Here is a 13,378-nt window from a genome sequence, read left to right as displayed (position 1 = left end):
CATGCCTGGAGGGCCACGTGAGTGTCCCTGCTGTGGTCTCGGGGTACCTGAGTGGCCACCCATCTTTGAATCAGGCCCAAGGAGGCTCCCCTGGAGAGAGCCCACCTGGTCAGTGATTCGCTCGGCCCCATGGGCTGCATCTGGCCCAGGGGCCTCAGAGCAGGATCCCGGGCTGCGCCGTGTTCCATCCCCACCCACCCAGCAAGCAGCAGCACCATGCCCCGCCAGGAGCTGCCCCCGGGGTCTCAGAACCGCACGGACCCCAGGCCCTCCTTCCCGGGCCCTGCCTCTGGCCGCTCCCCACTCCTGTCCCCATCACGCCATCACGGGCCCGGGCCGCCTGTCTGGGGGTGCCCGGTACCCCCTGCTGTCCCTCTTCTTAGCCCAACCTCTAAGAGCCCGGTGCTCAGCCTGTGGGCTCAGAGCAGAGGCGGCCCCGGGCCTTCTCCCCTGGGGAGTCCAGCCCTGCTTGAGCGCTCAGTGCCTCATGCCCATCGTCCCCGCTGGCTGGGGAGGGGTGACGGGTGGAGTTCAAGGCTCTGGGTCTAGGCAGGCAGTGCTGGCAGGGGGCAGAGCCCAGCTCCCCCAAAGCCCCCCAGTGCAGAGCCGCCGTGAGCGCACAGGAGAGAAGCAGGCGGCCCCTTACACAGCAGTACTGTTCGGGCAGCAACAGAAGGTTCTGGAAGCAGTACAAGGGATTCTGGGTGAGGGACAAGCCAGAGGGGAAATGCCCAGCTCTCATGCCCCTGCAGCACCCAGGCCCCCCACCCCCGCAGCTCTGCCCAAAGCCCCTCTGTGCTCTGCCCCCGCCCCCCTCACCGGCCTGGAGGCTCCCAGGACAGGGGGAACCAGCACACCCGCCCCCAGGCCACTGGGACCCCCCCAGCTGCCCCTGACCCACAGGCCGTGAGCAGGGCCGCTCCGCGGACACAAACACATGCACAGAGTCCGGCACTGGATATTCTTACACTGCAATTCTCAGAGGTGAAAACTATAAACAGAAACCTACGGCAGACGGCTCTCTAGAAAACACTCGGCTCCCCGCCCTCGGCCCTCCCCCGCCCGCCCCTTCCCCTTGATGTACAAGAACTGAGCAAGACCCCCGCCGCGGCCATGCTCCGCTCCGGGGCAAGCTCTGGACCCCGGTGGCGCGGGCGCAGGTGCCAGCGACGGCGTGCGGGCCCGCGAGGAGGGAGACGGGGCGGGGCGCCCACCCCGCGCAGCCATGGCCTCCCGCGTCCGCAGCAGCCGGCCACAGCCCCCGGGGGGGGCCCCGCACCCTCCCACGCGCGGCCTCTTGTTGCCACCTGCTCACAGCAGAAGTCCAGAGCCCCGAGGCCCGACGTGCGTCAGGGGCCCCCACGAGAGCCCGGGCTCGGCTCAGGGTCAGGCTGTTCGTGGGAAAGCGTGGCCCGGGCAGTGGGTCCCTCCGGCCAAGCCGGGGCCTCGGCCTGCAGTCAGTGTCCATCCGGGCCTCCAGTCCCCTCCGCAGCGCTCCTGGCGGACTCGGGCTCCAAGGCCCCCGAGAGCTGGGTCCGTTCCGGGCGCCGCCCCCGGCCGCCTAGCTGCTCCCCGCCGAGGGGCACAGGCCACCGCACATGGGCAGGGCCACGCGCCCTGCCTCCGCATCCGCCCCGGGCTCCGCCTCGGCCCCGGGCGCCGGGAGAAGCTCGTTGGAGGGGTCTTGGCTCCTCTTCAGCCTGGGGGGACAGGGAAGGGCCGTGTGCAGCCACAGGCTGCTGCTCACTGGTGCCATGAGACGTGGTGCCACGAGACGTGGTGAGGTGCCCCAGAGACAGGCCAAAGGCTGCCCACCCCTGCCACAGCAGACCCAGCTGCGGACATGCCAGGTACAGCAAGGGGCCCGGGAGCTGCCGGGGCACCTGGCCTCCCACACCCTCGCTCAGGCCTGCTGGTCAAGGCTCTTGCAAAAGGGCTGGTGGAACTCGGTCGTGCCCAACTGGACACTAAAGGAAGCTTGATTGAAGCCAGCCCAGGGGTGGGGCATCCACAGAAGGTGGCCTCACCTGCCTGGGACCCACAGGAGAGGCTAGCCCACACCCCGCTCCTGTCACCCCCACCCCCCCATCCTTCCAGGCCAGAGCACAAGACCACCTCCCCCAGGAAGCCCGCCCTGCCTCCTCCCTGCACGGAGCGGGTGCCCTTAGCTCCTCAGGCCCATCTTACCCCCCCGCCGCCGGCCAGCTGTGCCCTTTCCTGCCCCGCAGCACCTGGCCCTCAGTGAGGGTTTGGTGAATGAATGAACGAGTGAATCAACGAGTGAATGGCAGGAGGCGGCGAGCAAGGGCCAGGCCTGGCCAGGGCCATCCCCCGAGTTTCCCCGGGAGCTCCTGGCCAGCGCGCAGCTCAGGGCCAAGCAGCTCCACGGGGCGCCCCCGCGAGTGTGCAGGGACCCCGCCCACACAGGCCCAGCTCGGCCTCCCAGATGGCAGGCTTAGACTGCCCAGGCCCGTGGCTGCCACGTGGCGGCGGGAGGGTCGGCACCGGTAGGGCCCACCTCCCAGCGCCCCCTCGCCCTGCGCACGCACTCACTTCTCTCGGTTAAAAATCACGAAGTCCTGCTGGATGGCGTCGAGGCAGTCCTGGAGGTACTCGTTCTCCTGTGGGGCGGAAGGGCACGTGTGGGGCACAGCAGGCACAGCCCCGGCCCCACCCACCCGGCCGGCCCCGGTTTGCCCCTTCTCCCAGTGCCTGCACCTTTCCTAGGAGGGCCTGGGAGCTGAGGGACACCCCGTGTGGAGCCCAGCTCCTGGCCTGGGGGCACTGGGGGGGCAGGGGGCACGCGCCCTCCTGAGACTGAATTCCCCGGCAAGAGCTGCCGGAGCGGAGTTCCACGTCGCAGTGGCTCCTGGAAACGTGAAGTGATGGCCCAGGTCAAGTGGGTGAAGGTGCCAGAACCACTAGGAAGGTCGCCGGGAGAGGGGACGGAGGCCTCCGAGAACCGGGCCTCTGGAGGGACCGGCGTGCTCTCGGGGAAAGACCGCATTCCCGGAGTGCCCAGGACATCGGCCGCTGAGGAGCCCAGGGCAGCCGTCTCCCCAGGACACGCTGCCACACACAAGCCCCCATGCCTCCGGTGACGCTGGTGTTTGGGGCGGCAGAGGCCAGGTGGGCGCCTGCGTCATGGTCAGCAGGGGACCCTGAGCCCGAGGGCCACCAGAGGTGCTCACAGACTGTCATGTCCCCAGAGGCCAGAGGGACGCACAGGAGAAGGTACGTGTGCACACACTGACATGAGAAGGCGGGTGCACACACAAACGAGAAGGCACATGTCTGTGCACACATACACACAAGAAGGCATGTGCATGTGCAGACACGAGCAGGTGCGTGTGTGCACTGACATGAGAAGGCAGGTGCATACACAGACACTAGAAAGCACATGCATGTGCACACAGACACATGAGAAGGCACGTGTGTGTGCACACAGACACAAGAAGACATGTGCATGTGCACACGGACATGAGAAGGCACATGCATGTGTGCACACTGACACATGAGAAGGCATGTGCATGCATTGACATGAGAAGGTGCATGCACACCCAGACACAAGAAGGCACGTGAGGGTGCACACATGGGAAGGCACTGTGTGCACACATTGACATACATGAGAAGTTGCACACAGACACGATGAGACCGCGTGTGGTCGGCCCCCACATAGGAAAGTCATGGGCCCTTGCCCAGGACGTTCAGCCTCAGGCCTGGAGCCCTGGGGGCAGGGAAGGACACTGCTTATCCCAAGGCACATGGCAGTGACCCCTGAACCTTCCCGACACCACCTCCCCGAGGGTCAGTCCACAGGACGAGGGGACGCCCTGGTGTCCTGCAGGCTCCGAGCTTGTACTTAGCACAGGCCCACCTCACAGTGAGCCCTGGGGGTCCGCAGCCCGCCCAGTGGACCCTGAGATGCTGAACATACACTCAAGGTGGACGCACGCACACCTGGCAGACATCTACAACCCGTCTGAGACTGAGCTGCCCCCCCGAGGTGGGGAGTGACAGACTCGCCACAGGGCTCAGGTGGATTCCCAAAGCGCTCAGAGTTCTTTGGAAGTGCTAGGGACCAAGGAGAGCCTCAGCCATCGTGCTCTCGGTCCAGCACCTCCCGGGAAGTGGACAGTGCTTCTAGAAGGCGGGCCTTGACCCAAGCTAAAAGTGCAGAAGATTGAAAACCCTAGGGCAACCGCTGGGAGCTTTTAAAAGTATAATCAGTCTGCTACGTGAGTAGGTAAATCACATAAAATGCTGGGTTTTTTTTTTTTTTTAGAAAGAAAACAGAGAAAGGGGAAATGAAGGAAAAAATAAATGCAATGAGTAGAAAACTGGCACACACAGTAGTAATCTGACTATACCAGATATCACCCCAAGTACAAATCTTGGCCTTTTTTAAGATTGGATTTTTAAAAAGACAAAGAACCCAATTAAAAATGGACAAAGGGGGAAGTGAATGTGGCTCAAGTGATAAGGCCTCCGCCTACCATATGGGAGGACGCGGGTTCTATCCCTGCGGCCTCCTGGTGAGAAAGAAGAAGAGAAAGTGTGCCCATGAGGTGAGCCAGTGCACATGCAGTGAGCCAACTGCCTGCGTGGTGAGCCAGTGCCTGTGCAAGTGACTCATGCAGCAAGATGATGACACAACCAAAGAGAGACAAAGGGGAGAGTCAAAGTGAAATGCAGCAGAGACCAGGAACTGAGGTGGCACAATTGACAGGGAACCTCTCTCCACATCAGAGGTCCGCAGGACTGAATCCCTCTGAATCCTAGAGAAGAAAGATGAGAAGACAAAAAAAGAGAAATAGATACAGAAAATCACACAGCAAACGGACACAGCAAAAAAAAAACCCAGCAGGGCAGGGGTAGGGGTGGGGGGGAAGAATAAATAAATAAAACTTTTAAAAAATGGACATGGGAAGCAGACTTGGCCCAGTGGATAGGGCGTCCGTCTACCACGTGGGAGGTCCACGGTTCAAACCCTGGACCTCCTTGACCCATGTGGAGCTGGCACACACATAGCGCTGATGTGCGCAAGGAGTGCCAAGCCACGCAGGGGTGTCCCCCGCTTTGGGAGCCCCACACGCAGGGAGTGTGCCCCGTAAGGAGAGCCGCCCAGCACCAAAGAAAGTGCAGCCTGCCCAGGAATGGCGCTGCACACACGGAGAGCTGACACAAGATGACGCAACAAAAAGAAACACAGATTCCCGTGCCGCTGACAACAACAGAAGCGGACAAAAAGAAGAACACGCAACAAACAGACACAGAGAACAGACAACTGGAGTGGGGGGGCAATAAATAAATTAAATTAATCTTTAAAAAAAAATGGACATAGGATTTGAATACATGTCTCTCTAAAGAAGATATGAAAATGGGCATGAGGCACCTAAACATCGTTAGTCACGAGGGCCACGCAAACCAAAGCCACCTGAGCTGCCACTTCATACCCACTAGTACAGCAGGAGGGGGAGAGGGAGGAGGGAAAAGGGGGGAGAAGGGGGAAGGGGGAGGAGGAAGAATGGGGGGAGGAGAGGGAGGGGGAACAGGAGGGGGGAGGAAAAGGGGAGGGAGAGAGGGAAGGGAATGAGGAAGGGGGAAGAGGAAGGGGGAGGGGGAAGACAGCAACAACCAAGAGCTGGTGAGTGTGTGAGGAGACGAGCTCTTGAGGAGACGAGCTCTCCTCTTGCGGTGGGAAGGCACCATGCACAACTGCTTTGGAAAACACTGGCACTTCTGCAAAAGGCTAAGCATAGAGTTGGCGTGTGGCTGAGCAATTCCAGTCCTAGGCAAATACCAAGAGAAATGAAAACATCCGTCCGCACAAATGCTCACAGCAGCACTCTTCATGGAGGTCAGAAAGGGGACACAGCCCAAATATCCACCAACAGATGACAGACAAACAAAACGTGGTCTACCCACGCGATGGAATATTATTCTGCCATAAAAAGGGAACGCAGAGTTGATGACACCTGCCAGACGACCCTGGAGTACATGATGCGAATGAAAGGCAAACACGGGCCCAAGTACTGTACGATTCGGTTTCCATGAAATGCCCAGAACAGGCACATCCACGGCACAGAAGGGAGACTGAGGCCGCCTGGGGCTGGAGGAGGGGGCGGCGGCACGAGAGTGCTAATGGGTAGGGGCTTCTTTCTTCTGGGGGGGAAGAAAATGTCCTAAAATCAGAGCAGTGATGTTTGCGCAGCCCCTCCCACACTAAAAGCCATTGAACTGCTCTCTGCAAAGACGCAAGCTGCAAGCTATGTGAGTTACAGCTCAATTTTAAAACTCTGAGCCTCAAGCTTCCTGATTTTCACAGTAGAATTGGGGGTCTTTTCGGGACAGCTGCCTTCCAGAACACCCCCTCTCCAGCCCACCCGCCCCCAACCCGAGGCCCAGCCCTGCTCCCTGACCCCCTGGCTTCACGTGACTCCCACCAAAGCCTCCCACGGGGGGCACTCCACGGGTGTCCCTGGGATGGCTCAAGGGACCCTTCCTGGAGCCCAGGCCCATTTCTACTCCCAGAGGCCCCAGCCCTGGAGGGGCTGCTGCAGGCCCAAGGGGAGGCACTCAGCCCCCTGGCTCTGAGCAGCGCCCACCCGGGGCCCTGGCCGGCAGCCGACTGCCCACCTGCAGTGGGAATTCCACCTCCGGACACCAGGGGAACACTCGGCAGCCCGGGGCTGGAGGGGGAGTGGGGGGATCTCGGGGGGGGCCTTTGCTCCCTGAGACAGAGAGGCACCCAGGGGCGCCATCCCGCCCTCGACCCTCATCGCGGGGAGGAGGGATGGACGCCCGTCGTCTGCCCAGGACCCCCGAGGCCTCCTGTGGGACGCCACGGCCCCCCCTACGCCCGCACAGGGGGTGGGGCGGGGGCACTCAGGGACCCCGGGGACGGGGCGGTCTGTGCAGCCGCCACATCCCTGGTCTCTACTGGCCACCCCCGGATCCAGCCCGAAGCTGCAGGCGGTCCTCGGGCGTCGGTGCCCCCTATCGCCCCCCGCCTCGCTCCCATGCCCCCCTGGCCACAGAGCCAGGTCTTCAGGCCCCCGGGGGGTGGGAGGGGGGGCTGGGATAGACCCAGCGGCCTCTCTCCGACGCCTGGAGGACCGGCCACGGGGCCTTCCGCATGTTTCCCTGCCCGGGGACCGTCAGGTCACAGGGTCCCTCCAGCGGGCGAGCCCGGGGCGCAGCCCCCGCCCCGCAGCCCCCGCCCCGTACAGGCCCCCCCCCACCCCGCACAGGTCCCACTCCGCAGTCCCCCGCCCTGCGCAGCCCCGCCCCGCAGCCCCCCCTGCCCTGCGCAGACCCCACCCGGCACAGACCCCGGCCCTGCACAGCCTCCGCCCGCACAGCCCCAGCTGCACAGCAACCCCCTCCCGATCCGCACAGGCCCCGCCCCGCAGCCCCCGCCCCGCAGCGCCCTCACCCCGCACAGGCCCCTACCCCCCCACGCCCTGCGCAGCCCCCGCCCTGCAGCCCCGCCCCGCACAGGCCCCGCCCCGCACAGGCCCGACCTGCAACCCCGCCCCGCGGCCCCCGCCCCGCAGCCTCCCCCCCCCGCCCCGCAGGGCCCCCCCACGCCCTGCGCAGTCCCCCGCCCCGAAGCCCCGCCCCCCAGCTCCCTCCCCCTGCCCAGACCCCGCCCCGCACAGGCCCCGCCCCGCAGGCCCCCACCCCCCACGCCCTGCGCAGCCCCCGCCCCGCAGCCCCGCCCCGCACAGGCCCCGCCCCACAGTCCCCGCCCCCCACGCCCTGCACAGGCCCCCGCGGCCCCGCCCCGCAGCCCCGCCCCGCAGCCCCCGCACTCACCGACTGCGAGCTGTCGCGGCTGCTGTCCCGGGACTTGTTCCTCGCCAGCCGCTTCTTCTTCTTGTGCAGGGGCCTCGACTCCAGGATCATCTCCTCCAGCTCGAAGGTGGGGGTCGCAGTGCAGCCGGCCCTTCTGCAGAGGGAGGCGCGTGAGCCCCGCCCCGCGCGGCCCCGCCCGCCCGCCCCCCACTCACGTTGGGCACGAAGCCGGGCTCCACGCGCTTGCGGCTCAGCTCGTCCCACAGCACGGAGGCCAGCGGCGGCGCCGCCTGCATGTCCCGCAGGCTGGAGAAGCGGTGCTCGGGGTTCACGGTGAGCAGCTGCAAGGCGCGGGGTCAGTCCGCGGCCCTGGCCCCGAGCCCCCCGCACCCCTGGGCGGGCTGGCCCGAGCCGGGCCCCCGCTCCCCCGGCGGGCGCTGCCTCCGGGCCCGGGGCCCCCGTGGAGGACGGCGCCCGCCGCGGCCAGAGCCCCCGACCCGAGGACCCGCTGACCCCGAGCCGCGTGGGCCGCGCCCGGGCTGCAGGGCGCTGCGCCGGTCCCCAGCAGGTGGCACCGCAGGCCTGGCGAGCGGGCCGTCTACACCGCAACCGTCTCCACAGACAGCGCGGGCCCACACTCCCTTGTTCTGAAGTCACTTCTGCCACAGTATAACCCGTCCACCCGCGAGGGCGGCCGGGGCCGCGGGCGGCGTGCGCGTCAGCAGCCGGAGCCTCCCCGCCTGGCGCCCAGCGGCCACCACCGTCCTGCGGGAGGCCTTAAACCTCGTCCTCAGCTCGCTCCTCAGAGCCCCGGTGTGGGAGCCCCGGGGCAGGTGTGAAGAGGGTGCAGGAGCTCTGGGGGGCTGGGAGAGGCACTGCGATTCCAGGGGGGCTGTGGGGGGCCCAAACCTGCACAGGAGGAGCAGGCGCCGAGCGAGGAGCAGGAGCTGGCCAGCCACGCTCCGCCGCACCCCGTCCTGATCGCGCCAGGAAGGGCCTGGCTCGGGTCTCCCCACCTTGGCCTCCAGGTGGGGGCTGGGCGAGAACTGATGGCGGCAGGCCCGTGGCCCGCGGCCCCCGGGCTGCTGCAGGTGCACGCAGGCCCCGGGCGGTGCAGGGGACCCGGTGTCTTCCCTGCTTGCTCCCGGGGAGGGGGTCAGGAGGTCCGTGGTGGGCGCGATGCCCACCCCCCGGGCGAGCAAGGGCAGAGGAGGTGCGCGCGCGGCGTGACCTGTCCTTGCCTCAGGCGTGGGGCCTTACCCCCCATCCCTGTCCCAGCGCGGGCCTCGCCCCCCGTCCCTGCCCCCAGCGCAGGCCTTGCCCCCCCCCCGTCCCTGCCCCAGGCGCGGGCCTCGCCCCCCGCGCTGGCGTATGACCTGGTGAAGGAGCTAGGGCGTCTGCACCTCATTCTGGGTGCCTGAGAAAAGGGTGGTCAGGGGTGCCCTGGCTCAGTCCCAACGGGGATTAAACGAGACCACAGGCCCAGCAGCTCCCAGCGCACGGGAGCACGGACAGGACGGAGGAGCTGCCGTCCGAGGCCACGCTGCCAGCGCAGCTCGACAGGACACCGAATACCCAGGATCCCCGTCCTCTGAGACCGTGGGGCAAAGAGTGTGCCCCTGAGAAGCGGTGCCCACCTTCGAGGGGCCGGCTACCCCCGCCCGCGTGCCCAGCTGGGAGGGAGGGGCTGCCATGCCAGGGTGGAGGGGGGGGGGCGCAGACTCACCTTCCGCAGCAAGGTCACCGTCTCCTTCGACCAGGTCGGGGCGTACTGGACGCTGACCGTGCTGAAGAGCTGCACCAGAGACTCGACGGCGTTGCTCGCGTGGATGTCGTAGGGCCTCTGGGGACAGGGCCGTGTCAGCTGCCCCCTCCCCATACGCCCAGAGAATGCCAGGCATGCCCAGGGCACCCTGACACGGCACCCCTCCAAGGGCAGGAGCAGCTCTGAGCGCAGCCTCCACTCTGGGGAAGACCTGTGCCCCCACCCTGCTCCACACTGGGCGCCAGCCATGGCCAGGGGCCAGCCACGGCCAGGGTACCAGCCACGGCCAGGGTGCCAGCCACGGCCAGGGTACTAGCCACGGCCAGGGTGCCAGCCACGGCCAGGGTACTAGCCACGGCCAGGGTGCCAGCCAAGGCCAGGGTGCCAGCCACGGCCAGGGTACTAGCCACAGCCAGGGTGCCAGCCTCGGCCAGGATGCCAGCCACGGCCAGAGTGCCAATCACAGCCAGGGCACTAGCCTCAACCAGGGCGCCAGTCATGGCCAGAGAGCCCACCACGGCCAGGACGCCAGCCACAGCCAGGCCAGGAGAGGCAGGCCCCTGGCTGGGAAGCACATCTGCCCCCAGTGCCCGGGCCCAGGGGGATCAGCCATGGGGGCTGGGGGCTGCCCTCCTTGGGCCTGCGTCCTGCCATCGATCCAGATACACTGCCCGAGAACCACAGGCTTGGGGGGCCCGGCTCCTCCCCAGGGGCCTGGGGTGCCTCCAGGGAGCGGGCGGCTCAGGGTACGGGGGCCGGGGGGGCCGCGAAGCACCGTACCCATCCACGCAGCAGCTCGTAGGCCATCACGCCCACCGACCACCAGTCCACCTCAAAGGAGTAGCCAGCCCCGCCGTGCACGAAGGACTGGAAGATCTCCGGAGCTTTCCGCAGAAGAGAAGGCCGTGAGTGTCGGCCGTGGCCCCTCGGGCACCTCCCGGCCAAGCCCAGGTGGGGCCTCCAGGGCCAGGCCTTTCCTGAAGGCCCCCGGGCAGGCCCCGCAGGCTCCTAAGGCGGGTCAACGCGCTCGCCGGCCGTGGAAGGTGAGAGCCTGGCCGCCTCTGGGCCGTGCGGGCCTCCAGTGACGCAGCGGACAGGTGGGAAGACCAGGGCAGGGCCGGCAGGCGGGAGCAGTTGAGAGGGGCGGAGATGGGCGGAGCTGCGCAGGGGTGCAGGGCAGCCGGCAGGGGCGGGGCCAGGGAGCGGGGGCCTCACGGGCATGCGACCACCTGGGGCGCGGCGCTTACCCATGTAGGGCTTGGTGCCGGCCAAGGCGGTCGCCCGCTCGCCGTCCTTGATGATGGTGGCAATGTTGAAGTCAGTCAGGTGCGCGTGTCCTGCGGGACGGAGGAAGGGCCCGACGGTCTCAAAGGCCCTAGGTGCGTCCATGCAGGGGACACGCGCCCGCCCAGGCGTCCCCACCCACCTTGCTCATCCAGGAGGATGTTGTCAGGCTTGACGTCTCTGCAGGAAAAGCAGGGATTGGGGAGATGACGGTCGTGACCCCGTCCCGGTCCTGCCCAAATGCGCCAGCAGGGCCTGGGTGCGCCCCCCCACGTGTGCCCCCGGCCGCCCCCCCCCCACCTCAGAAGCCTGGAAGCTGCTTGCTGGGTCCTAGGGAGGACCCCCACCCCCACCCCTGTTCTGGCAACCTTCTCCCAGCCAGGAGGGGCACCCCATGCTGTTTCCTGAGAGGACACCCCCAGCCTCTGCCCTAGCCACGAGGGGTACCTGTGCCCCACTGCTGAGCCCACAGGCAGGGGGCTGCTAGGCGGCAGCCCCGGAGCAGCCCCGGCTTCCTCCCCACCTTGTCCCTGACTTGCGTGCATACAGTCAGCACTCATTAAAGGCTCAGGACCAAGCAATGGAGAAGCCACAGGGGCAGACACAAATCACATCTAGCTGACCTTACTGTATACCATACAGAGATCCTTGTTTGGCTCTGCAGCTGCAGCTTTCCCTTCCTAATTTCTGTTTTAAACTAACATTAAAATTAGTTTAAAGTCCCCAAAGCCATGGCAAATGGGTCCGTGGGAGCCTGCTAGGCAGTGGTGGGGAGCCTGCAGATAAGCCTGCCAGTTGAAGGTCACCTGATGTGGCCAGGCCCTAGGGTCCCTGGGAGCCAGGGTCCCTCTGTGTGCAGCCTCAGCTGGGGCTGCTTGGACAAGATCCACCCCTAAGCACCATCACCAGGTACGCAGCTATGGGGTGACCTTGGAGCTGGTCATCTGGGGCAGGTGCATGGGTAAGGGTGGGGCAGGGCACATGGGGACCAATTTGGGGCTTCTGTATGTGGACGCCCTCAGGTGATCTGACCTGAGGCTGCGGCCATTCACACGTGGCCCAGGCAGCACCCCCACCACGAGGTGTGTGCACACCTATGGATGATGTGCTGGCCACGCAGATAGTCGAGGGCCAGGGCCATCTCGCAGACATAGAGCCTCACAGTGTCCTCGGAGAACTGGACGTTCTGCTGCAGGTGGTAGCGCAGGTCCCCGCCCAACAGCAGGTCCACCACCATGAACATGTCCTCCTCGTCCTGGAAAGAGTACCTGAGGGCATGGGGGAGGCAGGTGCAGGAGTGGGCACATGGCAGGGAGCCACGTCACACTTCTGCCACACCTGGAGAGGCACCCCCGTCTCAGGACCACGGACCCCAGACCGCAGCACCACCCAACGGGCACTTCCTGGAAGCAGGGTCCTGCCATGGCACTGGCTCCACTCTTGCTCAGGAGCTGCTTCAAGCCAGGACCCTTGGGAAGGACTAACAGCAGCCTGCCCTAATGGGCAGTGGCCCGACTGGTGGCTGGGGATGGCCTGGTGAGGGATGAGCAGAGTGGAACTAGGGCCCCTGCCTCTGAGTTGTCACAGGGCAGCCCTCATTCCCCTCTGTAAAAGGGGTTAAAAGAGCTGCTTTGGAGGGCTAAAGAGGAAAATGAGGTAGTGTGGGCGAAGTGCTTTGTGCAGTGATTGTAATGATGGCAGTGATGATGGTGATGAAGACGACGGTGATGATGATAACGGTCATGATGGTGGTGACGGCAGTGATGTGATGATAATGGTGATGGTGGTGGTGGTGATGGTGGAGGTGGTGATGGTGATGGCAGTGACGATGGTGATAATGGCGGTGATGGTAGTCATGGTGATGGTGGTGATGGTGGTGGTGACAGTGGTGGTGATGATAGTGGTCATAGTCGTGATGGTGGCGATGAAAGCAATGGCGGTGGTGATGGTAACGGTGATGGTGGTGGTGGTGGTGGTGATGGTGATGGCAGTGATGGTGATGGTGGTGATGAAGGTGATGGTGGTGGTGGTGGTGGTGGTGATGGTGGTGATGGTGGTGGTGGTGGTGGTGATGGTGATGATGGTGGTGGTGATGGTGTGCTGATGGTGGTGGTGATAGTGATGGTGGTGATGGTGGTGATGGTGGAGGTGGTGATAGTGATGGCAGTGATGATGGTGATAATAATGGCGGTGATGGTAGTCATGGTGATGGTGGTGGTGGTGGTGGTGATGATGATGATGGTGGTGATGGTGATGGTGATGGTGGTGGTGGTGGTGATGGTGGTGATGGTGGAGGTGATGACAGTGATGATGATGGTGGTGGTGGTGATGGTGATGGTGGAGGTGGTGGAGGTGGTGATAGTGATGGCAGTGACGATGGTGATAATGGCGGTGATGGTAGTCATGGTGATGGTGGTGGTGGTGGTGGTGGTGGTGATGATGATGGTGGTGATGGTGGTGGTGATGGTGGTGGTGGTGGTGGTGGTGGTGGTGGTGGTGATGATGGTGGTGATGATGGTGATGATGGTG

The 13,378-nt window shown here is 65.1% G+C and overlaps 1 protein-coding gene across 1 annotated transcript in view; it reads right to left on the bottom strand.

Moving 5' to 3' along the window:
* Positions 1–947: 947 nt before the first annotated feature.
* The window catches only part of STK32C (serine/threonine kinase 32C), a 107,039-nt gene continuing 94,608 nt past the window's right edge, over positions 948–13,378 (bottom strand). Inside the window, 10 exon segments of the mRNA XM_058298096.2 lie at positions 948–1,700; positions 2,554–2,621; positions 7,822–7,932; positions 7,934–7,954; positions 8,016–8,141; positions 9,527–9,643; positions 10,346–10,449; positions 10,813–10,902; positions 10,992–11,029; positions 11,944–12,117. Of these exon segments, the coding sequence (XP_058154079.1) occupies positions 1,562–1,700; positions 2,554–2,621; positions 7,822–7,932; positions 7,934–7,954; positions 8,016–8,141; positions 9,527–9,643; positions 10,346–10,449; positions 10,813–10,902; positions 10,992–11,029; positions 11,944–12,117 (988 nt within the window). The 3' untranslated portion in view covers positions 948–1,561.

Source organism: Dasypus novemcinctus, chromosome 6 (assembly GCF_030445035.2).
Source record: "Dasypus novemcinctus isolate mDasNov1 chromosome 6, mDasNov1.1.hap2, whole genome shotgun sequence".
Lineage (NCBI taxonomy): Eukaryota > Metazoa > Chordata > Mammalia > Cingulata > Dasypodidae > Dasypus > Dasypus novemcinctus.
Note: the sequence above shows the minus strand (reverse complement) of the source record. Positions and strands in the feature narration are given on the sequence as shown.